Source organism: Maylandia zebra, linkage group LG6 (genome assembly GCF_041146795.1).
Source record: "Maylandia zebra isolate NMK-2024a linkage group LG6, Mzebra_GT3a, whole genome shotgun sequence".
Taxonomy (NCBI): domain Eukaryota; kingdom Metazoa; phylum Chordata; class Actinopteri; order Cichliformes; family Cichlidae; genus Maylandia; species Maylandia zebra.
The window spans coordinates 25,299,376-25,322,890 of NC_135172.1; the positions used below are offsets into that span (position 1 = coordinate 25,299,376).

The 23,515-nt window shown below is 42.3% G+C and overlaps 1 protein-coding gene across 9 annotated transcripts in view; it reads left to right on the forward strand.

The window, feature by feature from the left end:
- slit2 (slit homolog 2 (Drosophila)) overlaps window positions 1-23,515 on the forward strand; it is a 104,644-nt gene that overhangs the window by 64,998 nt on the left and 16,131 nt on the right. For 3 of the 9 annotated variants that reach the window (XM_076884925.1, XM_076884928.1, XM_076884931.1), the window contains exons 10-31: window positions 1,604-1,675; window positions 1,859-1,930; window positions 4,964-5,035; window positions 5,266-5,409; window positions 5,861-6,024; window positions 6,381-6,404; window positions 7,617-7,634; window positions 10,398-10,548; window positions 10,661-10,735; window positions 10,948-11,091; window positions 11,881-12,024; window positions 12,139-12,305; window positions 12,384-12,516; window positions 14,571-14,639; window positions 15,008-15,079; window positions 16,010-16,081; window positions 16,198-16,269; window positions 17,749-17,912; window positions 18,288-18,320; window positions 19,693-19,817; window positions 20,137-20,234; window positions 22,877-23,016. In XM_076884925.1, the coding sequence (XP_076741040.1) occupies window positions 1,604-1,675; window positions 1,859-1,930; window positions 4,964-5,035; window positions 5,266-5,409; window positions 5,861-6,024; window positions 6,381-6,404; window positions 7,617-7,634; window positions 10,398-10,548; window positions 10,661-10,735; window positions 10,948-11,091; window positions 11,881-12,024; window positions 12,139-12,305; window positions 12,384-12,516; window positions 14,571-14,639; window positions 15,008-15,079; window positions 16,010-16,081; window positions 16,198-16,269; window positions 17,749-17,912; window positions 18,288-18,320; window positions 19,693-19,817; window positions 20,137-20,234; window positions 22,877-23,016 (2,225 nt within the window). The remainder of the gene's footprint in view (window positions 1-1,603; window positions 1,676-1,858; window positions 1,931-4,963; window positions 5,036-5,265; window positions 5,410-5,860; window positions 6,025-6,380; window positions 6,405-7,616; window positions 7,635-10,397; window positions 10,549-10,660; window positions 10,736-10,947; window positions 11,092-11,880; window positions 12,025-12,138; window positions 12,306-12,383; window positions 12,517-14,570; window positions 14,640-15,007; window positions 15,080-16,009; window positions 16,082-16,197; window positions 16,270-17,748; window positions 17,913-18,287; window positions 18,321-19,692; window positions 19,818-20,136; window positions 20,235-22,876; window positions 23,017-23,515) is intronic. The other 6 variants (XM_076884929.1, XM_076884930.1, XM_076884926.1 and 3 more) reach the window with 6 other exon arrangements.

Sequence of the window (23,515 nt, forward strand, 5' to 3'; positions counted from 1 at the left end):
AGAGAAATAGCACAACACAATCTTTAAATGTGATAAAGCACTCATGAGAAGACAATTCATCGCAGTCGACAGTTTTTAACAATTGATTTCACTTCATTATAAAGACAGTCTTTGTCTATTAGACTTCTCTCTTCCCAACAGCTGGGCTAAGCTGAAGGGCTGACAGTCTTGAGACTGGTTATAAGATCTGTGGGCACTGCAGAGGCTCTAAAGGGACAGGACTCCCTTTAGACCACGGCCACTGGCAGCGATGTGGTGACCAGAGATCTGAATGTCAGTGAAAATGTAGCAAACTGCAGTGTCAAGAGACAAAAGAACTGCAAGGTGAACGACTAATGTGACAGCGAACAGCAGTGAAGTATACCACTGATCGACATGCATGGTGCAGGTGGAGAACAAAGTGCTGAGTGCTGTAAAAGTACAAACAGACCATAACGTCTCTACACGTCTGTCACTGCATCAGCTCGCCCCCTATATTAAATACAGATTTGTGACTGGGACATGAGTTCTCAGATGGCATTCCAGCTCTGCCATTAAAACCATTAAAAAATTTTATATTTCTCATTTTTAAAAACAATATCTGCATTATTTTGAAGGTAAAGCTTTGGTCACCATGACTATGAAGACATGAAGCCTAACTTGGACTTCTCGCTCTCAAAGTCACTTCACTGATTTTGAGACCCATTACTTGCTTTGATACGAACAAAGACCCCCGTTTAATTTAACTGCTAAAAGACGTGTTTTTCAAGACTCAAGATCAAATTTAGCGTTATGTTTTTAACATCTCTGAGATTTGTGCTGCCCTAGAGCAGAATGGCGACCTGACCCAGCTTCACTGAATTGGATAAAAGTTCTATTTGTCTCCTTTAACTTAAGACTTTTTAAATGCTACAGGAAGATTTGGGGCATAATTTGGACTTCTCTTTACTTAGTTAAGACCTGGAACTCTTTCAAATGGCTTGAAACCTTATGTAAGACCTACAAGACTTCAGACATTAACTTCCTTAGCGATTTTAGATTTTATTTGGACTTAACATAGCGGAGCATCAACTTGTCTAAATTTACACTTGACTTGGCCTTGTCCTGATTGATTTTAGGCTTTAAAAGGACTCGTTTCTTTTCACTTCAGACTCAAAACAGCTGAAACCACTATAGAACAGGCACATTATGGTTCGTATGCACAACCAGTCAAAAATGTCAGCAGTGAAAAGTTTAGAAAGCGAGAGAATTTTTCACAATGAAGCTGTTGTTTTTGTTTAATTTGCTGTCACAGTGAATAAACACTTCTTTCTTTTTTTCCACGTCTTTTCACTCTAATGGCATCGTCAGATCGATGCACAGTCAGACCTAATGGAACACCTCCCAGATGTTACAGCTGTGTTTTTGTGTGTCCGTCTGACTGTGCAGATGTTAAAGAGGGCAAAAGATCAGAGAAATGTGGCAGACTTTGGCAGGGCCTATTAAAGGGACTTATCTGGAAAAGTTTCCCCTTAGCCATAGCCCCCGGGGAAAGAGCAGCAGCCAACAATGGAGCAGAGATAGCTCTGTAATAGGGGAATGTTAATGTCGCTTCTCAATGGTCTGTGTGTATGTTTGGTTCCAGACGACTGGAGCAGAACGCCATCAAGGTGATACCAGCTGGGGCCTTTTCTCCTTATAAGAAGCTGCGCAGGATGTGAGTAGATGAGGAGATGCGTGTATTCTGCACCCTGTCAACCATCCACAAAAACTTTTGTTGCCGGCCACTTTCCAGTTTGTGTTGACCTCCGTGCTGTGCTTTCTGTGTTTCTCTCTTCCTCACTGACTCTCTGGTTTTATGCTTCTGCTTCTTGTTCCCTTCTCCTTTTGTTTTTCACAGAGACTTGAGTAACAACCAGATATCAGAGCTGGCCTCGGATGCCTTCCAAGGTCTGCGCTCTCTCAACTCGCTGTGAGTATTGTGTGGTGTGTTTATATTGAAGTTGTATTTTTTTAAACACTCTGAAGCACCGCTTTGAGGGCGCAAAAAAGTTTAAAATCTGTTTATGCTCCATAACTTCCATTTATTTTTCACTTTTAGCTACTGCTTTTATATTTTATGTGAATAATGCGCTCAGGAGTTTAATATCTGAGATCTGTTATGGCCATAACATACTGAGAAAGAGAAACAGGAAACACAAACACAAACACTTGGATTTTCCCACAACAGTGTAGCCAAATTACAGCAACCTCTTCATTAGGAGTGAAAACACAAAGCAAGCCACACCTGAAATGATCCTCAAACTTTGGACCTCGCAAACGTTTTAATTTCCCAGTAACTTTGTATAGGAGAGCTCCTTTTTCCTTGATGGTTGGGAACCATGTTAAAGTTCCATTACTGCAGATACTGACGGGAGCGTGGGACCGAATATGGACAGGGAAAAAACAATAGAAATAGCAATGCACTTCAGATCTTTCATCAAAAGTAATGAATGGTAAATGGTCTGTATTTGTATAGTGCTTTTACTAGTGCCGCCTAGGGACCCCAAAGCGCTTCACACACCCAGTCATCCACCCACTGGTGGAGGCAAGCTACAGTTGTAGCCACAGCTGCCCGGGGGTAGACTGACAGAAGCGAGGCTGCCATATCGCGCCATCGGCCCCTCTGGCCAACACCAGTAGGTGAAGTGTCTCGCCCAAGGACACAACGACCAAGACTGTCCGAGCCAGGGCTCGAACCGGCAACCTTCCGATTACAAGACGAACTCCCAACTCTTGAGCCACGATCACCAATGAAGCAACAAGATGAAGATTTTCCTGACAAACTCTTATTTTTCTTTCAATATTGTCAGTAGATCATTTCTCTCACCACTGTATCTGTGGTGCTGAAGCAAAGTTTGGATTCTTATCTGTTTTTTAATTCGACTGCAGTACTTTACATTTTCACCTTTTCAGCCAAGAAAACCAAGACTGTAAAGGAAAAATTAAACAATATTACAGTGCCTGGAAAACAAATTACCTTCAGCGAGCAGCCAAAACATCTAACCAAGCTATCCCCAAGATTTGGTTTCATCCAAAAATCATTTTTTAATTTGCAAAAAAAAAAAAATCCAGTTTGAATAATAATTTTGTGACACTTATCATCTGATTGCTTGTGGTTCTTTCCTTCTCATTGTGTTTATAAGGATAGAAACTACACCCACATCTGTGGAATAAACATACAAAACATAACGCACAAAACAAAAGCGTATACGTGTTTAGCAAAAGCAGCGGTGCTGCTGGCTTTCTGACTCAGCTCGGACCATCTGCTTTGCGTGTGAAGCTGCGGGACGGACCGTGGAGAGAGGAGCTGAGGAGGAAGCGAAGGATGGAGAGTTATTTCATGAAGGAGTTACATTAAGGTCTCGTCTCTCCAAAGTCAATAATTCATAAATGCTGAATTGCTGAATGGAGGCTTCTGCCACCTCATTACACATTCGGCACAGAAAGAATGGGACACACCGATTCATGCTGACACACCACATGCAGCATGGCCTTCGCATTAAGCCACACTGTGTATTTATTGTGCGTCAGTGTTTGGTTAGAGAGGGTGTAAATGAGCCATAGGTGGCATCTGCGCATGTGTCCGTACGCGTATGCGTGTGAACAAGCAGAACTGTATGTGCTGACTCGTCTGTGAGACATAAATGAAGCATCCGCTTCCAACGCCGCGTGTTCTCTCAGGGACGGCCACTCGGCACAACGAAATAAAAGCCGATCCAAAACACATGTCTTCAGCCTGAATACACAACTCATCTGTTCACAGGGCATAGATGTCTCCTGTGTGTGTGTGTGTGTGTGCGTGCGTGCGTGCGTGCGTGCGTGCGTGCGTGCGTGCGTGCGTGCGTGCGTGCGTGCGTGCGTGTGTGTGTGTGATTGCATCTGAGGTATTTGTTGGGGCAAGGCTGTGGCAGTCTCAGCCTTCTCCTGTTTCTGTAGCACTTTTGGTGTGTTTATAAAAAACAGTGTGCATTCCTAACATAACACCACAGCCAGATTTATGGACGTTATCTTAATTTTTTATGATATTTAAATGAAAAGTGATCGTCATGTGTTATATATCATGTACAGCCAGGTACGAAGTCAGATTAAGTGATTGAAGCTTTTTTTTTCCCCTGTGTGTTTCTGTGTTTTCTTGAGTAAAAAAGCCAAATGCCTTCCCTCTTAGTAATTTCTGCTGAATTCTAGTTAGTTTGTGTCACTTGTGCAGATTTAATCTAAGACATTTTAATGACCATAATTCTTTAGTATTTGGTTCTTAACAGCTGAGTACTTTAAACTTTTTTTTGCTGGTTATACGTTTGTGTTGAGGAAAGAAAATGGGTTTAATTATTATTAAAAGTGCAAAATATTGTTCAAGATCATTGTCAGCCGAGTGTTTTCAGAAACTTTTCTTCACTTTCTTCAGAAGTATTTTGTCAGTTCATGTTTTCTTTATGCTTTTAAACAAATGCTCATCCAGCAGCTCTGTCGGGCAAAGGTTAACATATCACCTCATACACAAATGGTCCATAGTTCGAATGCTAGAGCCCAGATAAATGGAAAGTAGTGCTGTGGGATACTGCAAATAATGGCAACAATCAAAGTTACTTTTACTTCCATTTTTTTAGATGTAACTACTTTTTGTGTTTTACCAAAGATTTCTTTAGATTGCTCAGTAGGTGATTTTGTAGTTGTCAGTCATTACCAGTACCTTGAGCTATTACAGCCAAGGTACTGGGCAGCATTTACAATAAAAACACAACGCACACAAAAAATCATGGGAGCTGTATTCCTTTTTTACACGAGTTTACACCAAATGCACTCATATTTTCCCACATTACCGCTTTAGAAAATATTAATTTTGCAATTTTGGTTGAGTAAAGAACCAAAACACTGGAAACAGACACAAGACAAAAAGAGAGGTCTGACTCCCTGTACGATCTAGGTTGACTGTTGTTATTAATGTTGCATTTGTTTTCTGCAGGGTACTATATGGGAACAAAATCACAGAGATCTCCAAAGGACTCTTTGAGGGGCTGTTCTCTCTGCAGCTACTGTGAGTAGAAACACACAGACGAGCACAAAATCAGTCGCATTTGCATCTCATCGATATTCAGCGGAAAAGTGCTTACCTCAAACATTGTCATCAGAGTTGAGGCATCATGACTGAAAGCCGTCTTCACTGACTTGCACCATTTGAAACACTCGTCAGAGAACGATAACGGGGTGAGCCTTCATTTCCATTTCTCCCACTCTCTCTCTCTCTCCTTTGTTCTGTCACTTCAGGTTACTGAATGCTAATAAGATAGCATGCCTGCGCGTGGACGCGTTTCAGGACCTTCACAACCTCAATCTGCTATCACTGTATGACAACAAGCTCCAGACCATCGCCAAGGGGACTTTCTCATCTCTAAGAGCCATACAAACACTGTACGTATGCACACACTCACACACACACCAGACTTGTAGAGATAAATAAGGAAATGCAGTAACCGGCAAGCTTTATAAATGACATTCAATAGACATTCAACTGAGGAACATCTTTTTGGCTCTAACTATAGTCTCCTGTGTAGACACTTATTGCTCTGTTTCTCATCACTGGTTAGTGATTATAACAGAATATAACAGAAGAATAATTATTGTTATAACAAAGTGATAAATATACAGACTCCTTGCAGTCACACACCTCATATCATTTTTAAGAGAAATAAATCCAGGTATTTGTTCTGGTCCTTTAATTTAAAGAATAAAATAAAGGTTTTTGATGTAAACACTGTTCCAGTATCAGTCTTTGAGCTGCTGTTCACATACGTGGTGCTATTACACGCTCCCATTAGGCTTACCTGAATGTGTTTTGTATGTTCTGTGTGTCTCTGTGCAGTCACTTGGCGCAAAACCCCTTTATCTGTGACTGCCATCTGAAGTGGCTGGCAGACTACCTGCAGGACAATCCCATCGAGACGAGCGGCGCCCGCTGCACCAGCCCTCGACGGCTCGCCAACAAACGAATCGGGCAAATCAAGAGCAAGAAGTTCCGCTGCTCAGGTACAGACACGCACACACATGCACTTCACTGCATCTACACACATACAGTAGCTTGCACAAATATAGCTAGTGTAAATATGGTACATAGTAGAGGCTAATTCTTTCTTCTTCTTTTTTTACATTTCTGATCTACATGCACACACAAGACAAGCTGACCTCTCCTCTCTTTTCATTCTGTGTCTTCCTGCTGGGATTTTCCCTCAGCCTCTTTCTACTAACCTCATCTCCCTGTTGTTTTTAGCGTTTTCTGGGATTTTCCACACGTTTCATGCCAAACCACAGCCAGAGCTGGTTGTCTTTTAGTGTAGCTTTTTTTCTTCTGTTTTTCACTTTGACTCTCTCTGTCTCTCTATTAGCTAGAGAACAGTATTTCATCCCAGGTATTGTACAATGAGCATGAGTGTGTGTATGTGTGTGTGTGTGTGTATAAACCACTGTTTGCTCACTCACAGCTGATGCTTCACACTCGCACATCCTCGACGCTTTGAGTGACTTGCCCTGTCCGACACCTATTCAATGCCAAAACATGTTCTGCTAATGGTCTGTCATGCATTATGATGCACCGCGTCTAACCAGACACCAGATAATCACACTCTTGTCCTTGCACTGGGTTTTCGATGGTTAACGCAACCTTGATGATCGAGGGAGGAAAAACAGTTGGATTAACAAGCTTGGGTCGCTGTCAGCTGGGCTCTGTCTGTCTGGCTAAATGAAAGGACCCTGGTGCAGCGATCACAGAGACTATATTTAATGCCAGTCCTTCTTGATTCTTAGCAAATCTAATGACAGCTAATGTATGAGCGTGTGTCTGTGAGCATCTGCGTTTGTTTTTTTCGCTGCAGAACATCAAAAGGTCACACAGTCATCATGCTCAGAGGGGTGCTGGGAAATATGTAAATGAGACATGCATATGAGATCAGTAGCAGGGCTAAAGGCGGTCATTACCACAGCAGCACACAGAGGGGCCACGAAGTGTGTTGCATGAGAGAGCGTGCGCGCAAGCGTGTGTGTGTATGCGCGCACTCACTGCAGTCATTAACTCTGTAGCTCACCGGGGGGACAGAGGTTTCAAAGCCCAGATACCACATACAGGGCAAAGCTGAATAATTTAAGAACATTTTCGGTTGAAAAGTTGAATAAACATGTTTTATTCTGCGGTCCAACCTTCATATTGCGGCTAAGATCAATTCACCTAAAATCCTCTCGTTTGCATTTACACTGTTGTCTTATTTCAGATCCTACCTCATTTTTCTGTTGTTGCAAATGAGGCTCTTTTATCTGTGTATGTATGCTTTTTGCCTCACAGTCTCCCCAGAATAGGTTTAAATCGCGCCGTGCTTCGACTGGAAGAGGCCGGGACGTGTGTCGATAAATGTACCCGTTCTGTGTCACGTCACGCCAGCACGATTCTCGCTATTCACGAGTCATTAGTCCTTTAAATGAATCACTGCCTGGGGTCTGAACACGGACTGCAGCACAAATTGCAGCTTTTTTTATTTGCACTCAGTTTTTCATCAGCTTTTTCCCTTCCTGTTCAAATAAACGAGTGAAATCCCTTCTTCTTTCTCCTACTGCCTTTCTAACACACTCAGGAGTACACCATGTCAGCTGTAAGTAACACACACACCCCACACACACACACAAACGCACAAGGCTCTTCGTCCGCTCTGAATCCCTCACCTCTCGTCCCTGACCGGCATCTGACCTTTGACCTCAACTGCAATGACCCTTCTGTGACTCCTCTTGTCTTGTTGTTCACCATCAACAACGATGCGACGAGAATAATAATTACAATTTACACTTTAGCGCACAATGGTTCATGTATTTTTATCTTGTTTATATACCTATGGGGTGTGTTGGAGTGTGTGTATGTGTGTGTGTGTGTGTATAAACCACTGTTTGCTCACTCACAGCTGATGCTTCACACTCGCACATCCTCGACGCTTTGAGTGACTTGCCCTGTCCGACACCTATTCAATGCCAAAACATGTTCTGCTAATGGTCTGTCATGCATTATGATGCACCGCGTCTAACCAGACACCAGATAATCACACTCTTGTCCTTGCACTGGGTTTTCGATGGTTAACGCAACCTTGATGATCGAGGGAGGAAAAACAGTTGGATTAACAAGCTTGGGTCGCTGTCAGCTGGGCTCTGTCTGTCTGGCTAAATGAAAGGACCCTGGTGCAGCGATCACAGAGACTATATTTAATGCCAGTCCTTCTTGATTCTTAGCAAATCTAATGACAGCTAATGTATGAGCGTGTGTCTGTGAGCATCTGCGTTTGTTTTTTTCGCTGCAGAACATCAAAAGGTCACACAGTCATCATGCTCAGAGGGGTGCTGGGAAATATGTAAATGAGACATGCATATGAGATCAGTAGCAGGGCTAAAGGCGGTCATTACCACAGCAGCACACAGAGGGGCCACGAAGTGTGTTGCATGAGAGAGCGTGCGCGCAAGCGTGTGTGTGTATGCGCGCACTCACTGCAGTCATTAACTCTGTAGCTCACCGGGGGGACAGAGGTTTCAAAGCCCAGATACCACATACAGGGCAAAGCTGAATAATTTAAGAACATTTTCGGTTGAAAAGTTGAATAAACATGTTTTATTCTGCGGTCCAACCTTCATATTGCGGCTAAGATCAATTCACCTAAAATCCTCTCGTTTGCATTTACACTGTTGTCTTATTTCAGATCCTACCTCATTTTTCTGTTGTTGCAAATGAGGCTCTTTTATCTGTGTATGTATGCTTTTTGCCTCACAGTCTCCCCAGAATAGGTTTAAATCGCGCCGTGCTTCGACTGGAAGAGGCCGGGACGTGTGTCGATAAATGTACCCGTTCTGTGTCACGTCACGCCAGCACGATTCTCGCTATTCACGAGTCATTAGTCCTTTAAATGAATCACTGCCTGGGGTCTGAACACGGACTGCAGCACAAATTGCAGCTTTTTTTATTTGCACTCAGTTTTTCATCAGCTTTTTCCCTTCCTGTTCAAATAAACGAGTGAAATCCCTTCTTCTTTCTCCTACTGCCTTTCTAACACACTCAGGAGTACACCATGTCAGCTGTAAGTAACACACACACCCCACACACACACACAAACGCACAAGGCTCTTCGTCCGCTCTGAATCCCTCACCTCTCGTCCCTGACCGGCATCTGACCTTTGACCTCAACTGCAATGACCCTTCTGTGACTCCTCTTGTCTTGTTGTTCACCATCAACAACGATGCGACGAGAATAATAATTACAATTTACACTTTAGCGCACAATGGTTCATGTATTTTTATCTTGTTTATATACCTATGGGGTGTGTTGGAGTGTGTGTGTGTGTGTGTCTGTGTGTGTATTACCCAGAAGTCAGGGCTTCTCTTGCATTCCGTGCTGCTGTAACTCTCCTCCCACTCCTCCGTAACAGCTGCCCTGTTCCTGCTCTGCTTTCTGTGATGTAGATGTCTGTAGATGTTCCTCGAGCCTTTCCCTCTATTCCTGCAACTTTTTGAACACCTTGTCTGATATCCTCCTTCTTATCATTTTTCCTCTCTGTCCTCTCTATTCGCTGCAAATTACACATTTCCAGTATCAGGTGGCTTCTTCGTTCTTCTCTCCTCCTTTCTCCTCCCACTTCCTCTCCTATGCCTCTTTTCACGTTCATTCTCCCCTCAGCTCCTTTTCTCCCTTCCTCCTCTTCCTCCTCCTCCTGTCTCCTCTGTCCTTCCCACCCCTGTGTTCCAGCGGAGGAGCAGTCAGTCAGCAGGTTGTTCCTTTGTGCTTGATCTAACCATGTGGCTGCCAGGTTCCTATCGTGGAACATGGTTCTTTCAAGCACCATGGAACGGCCCTGCAAAACCCTACAGCATGGCGCAAGAGACAGCAAACTCCTGTCACTCCCTGCAAGAGTGTGTGTGTGTGTGCATGTGTGTGAGCTTGATTTAGAGCCTCAGTGTCTGTACAGTATGATAGATGACTACCTGTATGTGCATGAGCATTTTTCTGGTGAGATCTCAGCTTGTTTGTAGTCTGACAGGGCAGAAAACCTCCAATATCTTTGTTCTCGTGTGAGTGCATGTGCGTCTGTGTGTGTCTGTCTTGATCTTCACAGTCTGTGTAGCTTCCTGTTATTTTGATTCCTTTAAGGCTGCGAAGCACAATGCAGCATTTTGAGCCAAAGCTTATGGGGATTGTTGCAAATGATTGTAATCAGCTTTCTTTTCCTATGACGAACAAAAAAACAAAAAAAAGCAGCACAGCCCTTGAGCAGTGTCTCTAAATTCTGCTATTGTGCTGGTGTTTCTATCGGGACCCGTGCCAGTAAATGCTGGGGTTTGACTCTTGCACATTTAGTGACACTGCGGTTATGATTGTGACCAGGTAACGAGGATTACCGTAGTAAGCTAGGAGGCGACTGCTTTGCAGACCTGGCCTGCCCTGAAAAGTGTCGCTGTGAGGGCACCACCGTCGACTGCTCCAACCAGAAACTCACCAAAATACCTGATCACATTCCTCAATACACCACCGAGCTGTGAGTCACGCCGTGTTTGTCTGCTACAAAGTGCATCTATGTGTGGGATAGAAGAAACCTCAGAGCCTCTTTCTCTTTGTTTCTAACCACCTCTACTTTGCTCTGTTCTCAGGCGTCTGAACAACAATGAATTCAGTGTGCTCGAGGCGACGGGGATCTTCAAAAAGCTGCCTCAGCTGAGGAAGATGTGAGTCAGACATGTCTTTAATGTAACAAGGACGTAACGTCACGAAGTCACACTCGGGTCACACAGAGGAAAACTGCGACAGATGCGGATATAGAAATTAAAATGAACTATGTGTGTTTCTCTCTATACACGTAACCCCCCACCCCCTCTTTACATCTTTCTTTTCTTGCTGCTCTCTTACTTTCCTTCCTCCTGCTTCCCGCTCTGTGTAGTAACCTGAGTAATAACCGTATCACTGACATAGAGGAGGGAACGTTTGAAGGAGCTTCAGGGGTCAATGAGCTGATTCTGACCTCCAACAGACTGGAGAACATACACCACCGCATGCTGAAGGGACTCAGTGGCCTCCGCACACTGTGGGTACACACACACCCACACACTCACACATATGCATATGTATTAAGTATGCCAGCAATATCCAAAGACGTTCCCACATACTGTGACACTGTCAAACACAGAATAATATGAGCATGCATAATTCACCAGGTAACACTGCATATTTAGGTTTATGTAATGAGCTTCAGTTAATAGGTAATACGATCCACATGAGGCTGTAAAGATGTTTATTAAGGCATATAATTTTACATTTTATCTACCTTGACAACAATCAAGGGCCCATGCCATTTTTTTCCAGGGGTCAGGGAATAAACCACCATTAACTGTTAATTAATATATAATAATTAAGACCCTAAGATCCTGAGGAAACCAATGCAGATTAGATTTTTTTTATAAAGTCAATAGTATCAGTCTTAATAAAGCAAAACTAAATGCTTATTCAATTTAATATGAGCCACTGGTTAAACTCAAAAAGTGCAACTGCATTGGTCTCATAAACAATTAGAGGAAGGTCAAGGCTTTTAGTGACATTCCTACACAGTTATAAAGTGTTAATAAGTGTTACTGTTTATGATCTTTAAGACGTATGTAGTGTTATGTACATATAATTTATAAGGAATTATGTGGGGATTTTTTTTAGTTATTAGCTATTAGTTAATCGCTATTAACTACTGCAAAGACCTGAAAATAAGGTGTTATCTCATTAGGGTATAAACATAAGTGTATATACTTAACTGTATATACATGTATACTACATACTTAACTGTAGCACAGGTTAATTCATTCACTTTTTTCCTGTGTGTGGGTAGCATGCTGAGGAGCAACCGCATCAGCTGTGTGAGCAACAGCAGCTTCGTGGGGTTGAGTTCGGTGCGTCTGCTGTCACTCTATGACAACCAGATTACCTCCATGAACCCCGGAGCCTTCGACACGCTGCACTCCCTGTCCACACTGTGAGTGTAAACAACACAACCCACAAATGTGACAAATATAAATGCAAAAAATAACAATAATAACAATAATAATAATGCTGAGCACCCTCATCACCTTACTTTCCTACTCTCCAGAAACCTTCTGGCTAATCCTTTTAACTGCAACTGTCACCTGGCTTGGCTTGGTGATTGGTTGAGAAGGAAACGCATCGTCACTGGTAACCCCCGCTGCCAGAGTCCTTACTTCCTGAAGGAGATCCCCATCCAGGATGTAGCTGTCCAGGACTTTGCCTGTGAAGATGGTGAGATGGAGAAAATAATAATGATATTACATGTCTCTCTAAAACAGCTTTTTTATCCCTAATCACTTTTACCATCAGGTAATGATGAGAACAGCTGCTCTCCGGTGCTGAGATGTCCAGCTGAGTGTTCCTGTCTGGACACCGTGGTCCGCTGCAGCAACAAAGGACTCACCACGCTGCCCAGAGGCCTCCCCAAAGAGACCACCGAACTGTGAGTTTATAACAAACACACCCTTTAGTATAAAGCTTAACCAAACTCCACATTTTACAAGCTGCAATCATAAAGTTCCCTATTAAATGTGCCTGAAAACATAAAGAAACATAAATTATTTAAGATCAGGTCCAGACCACTTCCAGGGCTTTGAGATAATTGTTACTTTTAGTTTGGTCCCTTAACACTTTCCCTGCTAATGACAAAAGCAATCAGTGATTTCAGTTGTTGACTGCTTGCACTTCTACATCTTGTTCAGAGAACAAACATTCCACTCTGAGTCAAACTGACCCAACGCTCATTACAATTAGAGCTGAATCTCCAGCTGTGACCCACAGACTAAACAACGATTGGCAGTTGAAGAGTCCACAAACCAACAAAGCATCCTTTGCTTCGTTTTTAATAGATTCACACAGACAGTTAATCCACCAGGGTCAGGAACGTTTAGTGGATCTGATCTAAACAGTGGTTCGTGCCAGCGTGCAATCCTGCGCTGGTGCACTGTAGCTAATCCCAGACTGAATCTGTGATGCTAAGATCAGTTAAGGTCAGTGCTCCTTGGGGCCACGCCACCTGCTTCAGCACTCATTGTTCATCTTGTGGCTAAAGATAGCTTTTTATAGCTTTGGCTGTATGTCCAAGGTCTGCATCAGTCGTCTGATGCAATATCATGAGACACTTGATAAATTATCTCTGCAGTGAGACTGTGCAGATGTAGAGCTAGAATAGCAGTGTAATGGAGGATACAACGAGTGAGTCTGGCAAAGAAATGCTGTCCTCTCACACCCCAGAGGCTGTCCTGAGAAAAGTAAGGCCATAGCAGAGGTCAGAGTCAGAGTGGATTTCAGTAGTGCCCACAGAGAGCTCAAACTTATGGTGGATGGAGGAAGTTGAAGCCGTCTTTGACTTCAGAAAACCTCAGATTTATCACGCTATGCATCTGAATCAATCTCTTACCTCACTGGAGCTTGAAATGTTCATTCAGAAAGGTGGAAAACCACAGAAACACATGCTTATAGAGACACAGAGACACAGGAACTGTGAACTTAAAGAGAATTTTATTTCTCAGAAAGTCATCTGAAGACATTTGTGTTGTAATAATAATTTTGATTGGTATAGCTGTGTACCCATAATAATCAAAAACTATCCCTCATTTAATTTTGATTGTCTTTGTACCTTCCTGGATCACTTCCGCTTCTGATCTGACTATTAGCGATCGTGCTCCTGAGATTTTAAACCAGATCTCACACTTCCACAGAGTAAACATTAAATTCTGTTTCAGCCAAAAAAAATGCATATACAGTAGATGAAGATCATTAAGACGATCTTGAGCTGAGACTTTGACACAGAGAGTGTTTTTTTAGCTGAGGAGTCCACAGTCTCTAAGCCCCAAAGCAGCGCATCAGGTGAGGAGCACAATCAGGTGGATGCTCCTCATTCTTCTGACGTTAGTGTACTTGAATTCATTCCAAAAAGTGAAAACTATTAAAACAGATTTATACTGGAACATCCTGAGTCATCCATTTAAAACTGTGGCACTTGCCAGCTTGCACCAGTATTCAGCCATGAAGCCTTGAGACCTAATTTTAATCAGTCCTGAAACTTTCTGATCACACTTGGTACATAAAGTCCTGCTCAACAAAAAATCCCTAATGATCAGAGTATTATAATCTTGAATTAAATATCAGACCGCAGCTTTAGTGGTATTTTTATTCATTCTACTGTGTCTCCTTTGGGGGACAAGGTTCTTCCAGTATTAACAAAGACTTAATTAATATGCTGGATTAATAGCACATTGTCACAAAGTGAGAGATAGGATCTCACCCGTGAATGTGTGTATGTCTGAGCGAGAGATGCCTGTGGGGATATTAAACTCCAGTGTTTATTATGGCTGCAGCAGTAATGACTGCTCACACTGGTTATGAGGAATTTCCCACATGGTTAACACTTCATTTTCTCCCTTCTCACTTTCTCCCTTTGTTTACCAATCCTCCTCCATATTACCCCCGTGTTCCCTCGTTCTTTGTCTCCCACGCTGTCTTTCTGACTCTCAGGTATTTGGATGGAAATCACTTCACTCAAGTTCCCGTGGAGCTCTCCAATTACAAACACTTAACGCTCATGTAAGTCTCACCCGTAGCACCTCAGTGGAGAGATATTGTATACTTTCACACAGATAATTAAATCCCACTTTGCCAAATTTAGTACGGTTAACACACTTTTTTTTTAACGCAAAAAGAAAACACTTAAGGATTGGGATTTGGTCTGTGCTTCCTGCACTTTGCTTTTAATCACAACTAACAGACTGAACTCTGTGTTGAATCATTTTTGTGACTTTGTTTGGCCCTGATGTGGTGTGACAGTCTCGGTACGATAGACTAAAGGAGGAGCATTACAGAATCCATAGTCTGTGCACGCGTGTGGGTTTGTTCACGCATGTATGGACAGTGCTGCCTGTGTGGGTTTTATGTATCTGTTGTTTCCTTTCCAGTGATTTGAGTAACAACCAGATCAGCACGTTGTCCAACCACAGCCTCAGTAACATGTCCGAGCTGCTTACCCTGTGAGTCTGGCTTTACATATGCCTTTGTGGTGTGTGTGTGTGAGTGTTTGTTTTTAGGCGTAGTTGTGACTATGTGTGGACAAGAAGCTCATAAATGCTCAAGTAGAAGAAGGCCTCAAAAAAAATCATAGCAGAAATCAAGAAAGGGTGACATGACCGCATGTGATTTTTAGCCAGTCCTAAGAGAGTCAGGGGAATCTCTGAAAGATTTTATTGCCACAAAATAACCATCGATGTCATAAAATACTGGCTTCACCTAAACTAGTCCAAAAATTCACTTTAGTCAGACAACGTATGTTTTAAAGTGCTACTTTATTACAACAACAAACTATAGTTAGAGTCTGGCTGAGAGCTCAACACCCTGCCCCACAAATATATTACATACAAAACTGGGGAACGATGAGTAAATATACAGATGGATGTTGGACTGGCGGAGGTGCTTAACAGCTGGCATCAACTCAGGGCAGCAGGGAGAGCAAAGATCCAGTGCAGCTGGAGATGCTGCCTTGAACTAGCTTGCAGCTTCACTTCATTTTTAATAATATATAAAGAATCATTTTGAAAAAATAAAACAGGAAAAGAGTGGAAGGCACTGGAGAAAACAGTACATGATATATACATCTGAGAGCAGTTTCTCCAGTTTATAGTCTGCGCACCAGTGTGATAAATGTTTTGTCTCTTAGTTGCTGTAAATAAAAGAAACAAAATACACATAAAAAAGGAAGAAAACTTGCACTCTGAGTGCTAGATCACTGCCTTGTGAGACCTGCATATGAATGAGTGTATTAAACTGTTCATGTTTGCTGCTTTGCCTGCTTATCTCAGTCAGAAGTAGGATTGTGTTCTGAATTGTCTTGCTGCATGCAAAGATTTCTTGGGGAAAAAAATCTGCCTTGTGTCCGCGCTAAAATGTTAATTCTGTCTGCAAAGAATTCTGAGCTACAACCGGCTGCGATGCATACCAGAGAGGGCGTTCGACGGACTTAAATCTCTCCGTTTGTTGTGAGTATCTGAACTTTCTGATCCTGGGAAATGTCCCAGAGAGTCAGATTAGTGCTGAAGTAATCATCGAATCGTTTTTTATTGTATCTCATCCTGTTTCAATCACGTTTTCTTAGGTCTCTTCACGGTAATGACATATCACTGATACCAGAAGGAGCCTTCAAAGACCTGGCATCGCTTTCCCACCTGTGAGTAACACGCAAACACAGAAACATCACTGGTCATGTGTCGCTGTGTGTTGGAAAAATCTGCCCTTTTTTTTCCCTTATAAAATAACAAATCAAAGAAATACATAATCATCGTGAATATATCTGTCCAGTAACAGCAGGGAGCTGAAAAACACAAACAGAACAAAACTTATAATTAAAGTTGTGACGTGTCGTCAGACAGGATGTTACCCGGCCATCTGCTCAGTGACCTCTATGAATGTCGACTGGAGGTCCTTTCTAGCATTGGGAAGATCGTTCGCTTTAATTTTGTGTGTTTTCCTTTACCATTTACAACAAAATATAACAAAGAAGTGGTTTATGCAGATGCCACATCCTTGTCCAGCTAACTGGTCATGCCATCAGTGATCACACAGGATTGTTTCTTGTAGCTGAGTAGCAGAGCGTCAGTGGTGATATGCGGTCACAGCTCAGAGGTTTACAAACAATTTTCACAATGAGCCAGGTATGCAATTTACACAAAGGTGGGCCTGAATGGCATAAATGTGTTTTTTATACGAGTATCTGTCTTTGTATGTTAAATGGACATTGTGTGGCTGTGTGATCACAACACTTTCAGAAACATTCAATAACAGAATCCATATTTTCCGGTCAGGTGAGATCCACATACTAACCACTTAGCAATCTAAATAGTAGTTATAAGAAGAATACAATGCACTGTGTTGTAATTTGGGGCAAATTACCAGGGATTTTCCCCCCTGGTAGTTAATGAATTTTCAGGGAAATCTGCTAAAATAATTAAATGCAAAACATAAAAAGCCCACTCCCACTGTGACGAGGACGCCCAGAGCAGAAGCAGAAAAATCAGAGAGTCATGATTATATATTCTAACGAGAAGTCCATGAAGCAGAAATATTTTGTTGAAAAGAAAACAAGCTGATGAGGTTTTGTTCTGCTTTACTTTATTTTACTGTTGTTTTCTTTGAGTGTTGCCTCGACAACGATCTCATGGCTGAAATGAACAAAAGAGAAAGACATACAGAGGAAGAGTGCGAACACTGGGTATTGCTCTCATTTTTTAGTGCAGTATCAAAAAAACTAAGCAGGCTGCAGAAAAAGCACCGTGGTCATACAGGGTGCAGATGCCTGGTGAGTCTACGTGAGGCGCTCACAAGGATCAGCACCATGGAGAGTGCTTGTAACAGACAGTTCTAATACCCAAGGCTTTATATAAAATGATGGTGTAGCCACCATGATGTCGCCCCTTGGTTTTGTAGCTGAGGGTTGTGGTTGTTACCAGCTTGGGTTTTTGAAACCAGACGTGACAAGGAAAGGGTGGATCAGAGTGACAATCCAAACACCGCCACTCCCGAAAGCTTCATGGTCGACTTTATTTAACACCGAAATAAGTTGATCTAACAGTGACACTGTTACCACCATGATTCAAATGCTCCCAGTTATTTCTTCTGCTGTCTCACTTTTTGTCCAATCGGCTGGCAGGGCTCTGGGCGCCAACCCTCTGTACTGTGACTGTCACATGCAGTGGCTGTCAGACTGGGTGAAGAGCGGGTATAAGGAGCCTGGCATTGCTCGCTGTGCCGGGCCCGGCGACATGACGGACAAACTTCTACTGACCACACCCTCCAAGAAGTTCACTTGTACAGGTAAATGGACATATTGTAGTGCAGCAATACAATGCTTTCCAGGAGCTAGACAAAGAAACGACACAATACAGTTAAATCAGTGTCTGGTCTTGTGCTAGCAAACATACATACACTTGAGGAGAACTCCCAAAGGAGACCACAAGTTGCCAAAAATCAAAACAGCACTATGTATATATTACACTTACTGTGATATTGTTTTCACTGGGCAAAAACGTTAATGTTAATTTTAACATGTATATACTAACTCTATACGTTTCCTTGAGATTCTTGATGCTTGAAAAATGCTACTGTTAATCTTGAAACCTTATTCTATCACTTAACTTTGAACACAAGACTGAAATCTATTTTTGACCTAATCTGACTGACGCACTGTAGAAGTCCCCGGGCCTTGTGGTTTTCTGGTGCCAGGTAAAGTATCTTATAATGGTATTTTCTACTCAATCCCAGATTCTCCAGTTTGAGACAGTCCCGTCCCAGTTTTCCTCTCTGTTCAGTCAGAACCGCTCCGCTTCCCTTCCAACCCTCATGTTCTGACCAGCATTGTGTTCTTGTGTTTTCTGTACATGATATGGTTCTGCAAAGAAATGTCATCTTTCTCAAGCAATACTTGTAATATATGAGCAAGTGAAACCTCCTCGTGATAATACTAAACAACATAGTAAAAGTAACCAGACGCTTTCTTAGATACACCTTGCTAGTGCACAGTTGGACCCCTTTTACCTTCAGAAGTGCCTTGTTTCTTCGTGGCACAAATTCAGCAATGTGCTGGAAACATTCCTCTGAGACTTTGGTCCATATCGACATGATAGTATCACACAGTTGCTGCAGATTTATTGGGTGCACATCCATGATGAGAATCTTCCATTTTACCCAGATGTGCTCTGCTGGATTGAGATTTGGAGACTGTGAATTCATGAAACCAGTTTGAGATTAGTTGAGCTTTGGAAGCAGCCATCATCAGAAGATGGATACACTGTCGTCATAAAGGAATAGGCATGGTCATCAACAGTACTCAGGTAGGCTGTGGTGCTGAAAAGATTTTAAACACCAAAGTGTGCCAGAAAATATCCTACACCACCAGCCTTAATTACTGATACAAGGAAGGATGGATCCATCCATTTACCCTAAAACCATAAACCTGGCTCCTGGTGTGGTCTTCTGCTGCCCTAGTCCATTTTCTTCAAGGTTCGACATGCTGTGCATTCAGAGATGCTATTTGAGAGGTTATTTGAGTTACTGCTGCCGTCCTATCAGCTTGAAGCAGTCTGACCATTCTCCTCTGATCTCAGGCATCAACAAGGCATCTTTGTCCAGAGAGCGTCAGCTCACTGAATCTTTTCTCTTCTTCGTTCCATCCTTTGTAAACCATAGAAATGGCTGTTTGGGAAAGACTGAAGTATTCACATTCAAAGTGACTTAAATCACCTTTCTCTCCATTCTGATGTTTGATTTGAACTCAAGCAGGTCATTTTGACTGTGTCTATGCCCCTGGATTGAGTTGCACATGATTGGCTGATTAGATATTTGCCTTAACGAGTAATTGAACAGGTGTATCTAATAAAGTGACCAGTAAGTGTATATAGAATGCAGGGTAAAAATCACCATCCTTGTCTTCTGCAGAAAAAGTTGACATTTGAAGCTTTTGCAGCTGCCTAATAATGTACAGCCCTCTGTGTAAATCGAGTCAGTGTTCCTACTCTCCAATGTGCCAAATTTTATGCATTGTTAATCATCTCTCCTGTGTATATGTTTTATTTGTGTGGATTGGTGCACCATATAGGCCCAGTGGATATAAATATCCAGGCTAAGTGTGATCCCTGCCTGTCCAACCCCTGCAAGAACGACGGCACATGTGCCAATGACCCTGTGCACTACTACCGCTGCACCTGCCCTTATGGATTTAAGGTACACCCAGCATAGAAAGCAAAAGGAATCATATTCACCTGCTCTTTCAAAGCATCTTTTATAATCACTCACTGGTAGAAAAAAAAACACACCCATGAGACAACACTTCTTATCTTTCAAAACTCATGCAGAGTACAAACTTACACATACAGACACGTAGAAAGATTATTCCTGCGTGAGCCAGATGAATACATCTGTGAACGAGTGTAGGGATAAGAGACAACACTTTCAAAGTCAACTGATGCAATAAGTGGAAATTTTAAGAAGCTTTTGTTGTTTGAGAGCGCTGAACATATGTGTGTTTGTGTTGTGCACGCAGGGCCAAAACTGTGACGAACCCATTCACGCCTGTATCAGTAACCCATGCCAGAACGGTGGAACCTGCCACCTGAAAGAAGGAGAAGGCAGCAACTTTTGGTGAGAGACATTCGAGATATTTTATCCAACCTGGTTAGTCTTGACCGTCAGTTTACCCGCAAGTTATGTTAAAGAGACATTTTCCTTAATTCACACACAAATATCCACCTGTTGTGTATCAGGAGGTACTACTCCACCTGTGAGGCTCTGGAGAGAGCTTTTTAAAGTGGACTCTGATAATGAAACTGGCTGGGACAAAAAAGAAAGTATTGCCGTGTTACATCTGAAAGATGTGAGCATTTACCTGATGGGGCGCATTGCATTATGGGAAATCCAAGAAAACGCATTAATGGATCAAACATTTTTTAAAGGAACTGCAATGTCAGAGCCTCACTTGCATCAGTTCTGACCTCTCTTTTGAACATTTCATACAATAGTATTCTAACTCCAGTATCTGTAGTCCTCTATGTGCTACAGGCCCCTCGGTGTACTCGGTTGGTACTTAACTTTATACATTTTAAGTAGTGTTTTGTAAGGATTAGGGGGATAGAGCTAGAGGACATGTGCTCAAGGTGCTAAAGTAAAACTTCCTTTTCAGAATAACAGAACATTTATGGCTGTTTCATTCTTGGAAGATGATGGAGCTGAGCGAAAATACAAATAAACATCAATAACTGTGTTACCGCAAAGCATCTGTTCATAAAACCAACCATCCAGAACACCATACATCACCGATCAGATAGCAAGAGAGCACACGTGCAGGTAATCTGTGGTTTCTCAGCTGATTCCTCCATCAGTGATGCTGCACCGGTAATTAGAGGTGGTGATGAAGTTACGGGAGGCGAATGGCTCAGGAGACTGGTTCTTTTGTGTCTCCAGAGCAAAGTGGACAGACCCGCTGTGAGAACTTTCTTCATTAGTCTATTTAGTGTTAACTGTAGGGAAGCTAATGCCTGTTTGTGTGCTCGTTCCGAGCAGATCTTAACAACGTACGCAGATGATTTAAGAAACCCCAGCTCCTCCCGTTTGTCGTCCTCCATTTCTTTGCCCTCTCTCCGTATCCTCTGCTGCCGTTTCTTGTCCATTTATGTCCGTATTCCCATCGGTGTATGATTTCTTTTCCCTCTCCAGCACAGGGGGTGGAATATTCATCGTGAAGAGCTGTCGCCGACTATATAATGAGATATTAATCCACCCGAGTGTGTGCCGCATAAGAGCTCTTTATTAGACCCATAATATAGCGCTCTCAGTGTGTGTGTGTGTGTGTGTGTGTGTGTGTGTGTGTGTGTGTGTGTGTGTGTGTGTGTGTGTGTGTCATAGAGAGAGTGTTGTAATAAACCTGAGTAGTAGTTACAGAGTTGAGGCACGCTCACGTTAACAGAATAATGACTCTCTTCTGGGGATATGTAGATGGAGCTGACTCTGCCGTTATGAGCAGCATGCATGGATAGTGTGTGTGTAGGTGTGTTTGTTTATGTGTGTGTGTCTGTCTGTGTGTGTGTCAGTGAGGGGGTGGGGTGGGGACGGAGGGGATATTAAATATGTCTGATATTCACAGGTCCCCACATTCGTGCAATGTTTGCTATTAGAGCTGCAATGATTACTCAATAAAATTGTCCACCCACACAAAATTAGTTGCTGAATATATTGGCAATTATTCAGTAGTAATCAACTGCTTACAATCATCCCCACACTGGGCAGAAAATCCCTACCTGATGTCTGTTTGAGGCCACTGAGAGTATTGGCGAGAACAGCCGAACACGCCTGTGTATGAAGCTTGATAGTGTGTGCGATGGGACCTAAATTATATGTAAAATGTATTTATATACCCACGAGGGGCTGCTCTGAATAAAATCATGGGATGAAACTCCCAACTGTGTGCTAATGCTGCCTCTGTGTCTCTGGTTATAGTTGATCAAATGCTGCAGCGTGAATACTGACAGGGACTAGAAAGAGAGCATATTCCTCCCATGTTAGCGTCGCTTCGTTGACTTCCTGTTAAATCCAGAATCAAATTTAAAATCTTTCTCATCACATTCAGGCCCCATCTTATCCTAAAGACTTCATAGTACCATATACCCTCAATAGAGCACTTCACTCTCAGGCTGCAGGCTTATTTGTAGTTTCAAGGGTGTTTAAAAATAGTTGAACCAGCTCCCAGTTTTGGATTCGAGAGACAGATATCCTCTCTACTTCTAAGATTAACCCTAAAACTTTGCCTTTTGATAAAGCTTATAGTTAGGGCTATATCAGGTGATCCCAAATCCTTCCTTATAGGCCTAGGATGCTGATGATGAGTGTTTTTTCTTCACTCACCTGTTTGAGCTCTCTAGGTTTGTATACACCACTTTGCATTGAATCATTAGTTATTCATCTCTGACTCTTTTCTACAGTTTTTTGTCCTGGCAAGCTAACAAGAAATTAAAGTTTAAGCACACCAATGCAACCTTTATTTTTTCAACAAAATTACTAAAATAATTATTTTTTTTATTTTCGGGATAATTTACCAAATATTTGCTCTCTTCATCTTATCATAGATGAAAAATCGATGGATTTCCCTTCTGTACATCCTGTCTGTTGTTAATCTAATAAGGATGAATCAATAGTTACATTAATGTTAGAGCTCAGTGTAGTGTATGTGACCCTACAGGTGTTTATCCACCTATTTATGAGCGCTTGCATCTTTCCGTGTTTGATCTCAGGTGTGTGTGTCCGGAGGGCTTCGAAGGTGACGCGTGTGAGATCAACATTGACGACTGTGAAGATAACGACTGTGAGAATAACTCCACCTGCGTTGATGGAATCAACAACTACACATGCATGTGCTCACCAGAATACACAGGTAACAATCACGAACGAAGAAGGAGCCGATGTTGGAGGCTGGCATGTTTTCCCCGTTCTGTATTCCTATTTTATTTATTTCTTTAAACACAGAAATACAGGACTCTCCCTGATAATGCAGGGATCCTGTAGGTTTGTGTCATAGCCATCAGTTTTAGTTACTTCAGTGTTGTGTTCTTATTTTTTTTGCATGATGTCGGCCACTAAAATACTGCAGTACCCATAGAGACAGGCCACCATTACCACAGAGAAGAGGTGTGTCAGAGGAACAAATTAGAGCATCTGAAAACAAAGTACCATACAATATTATGCTTAGAGGCATGAATAACAGAATTTTGTGGCTCAGTGACTTGAAATTTCTTACCAAAGTGCACCTTGGGAGTCAATCAAAGTGTTACGCCACTCAGCCCGTAAAGAGTGAAAATCATTTCTGGCTTAAATTTTGAAAATCCTGCCTTCAAGAGTTGCAAAATGAGACAAATCAGTGGCTGCTTAAAATA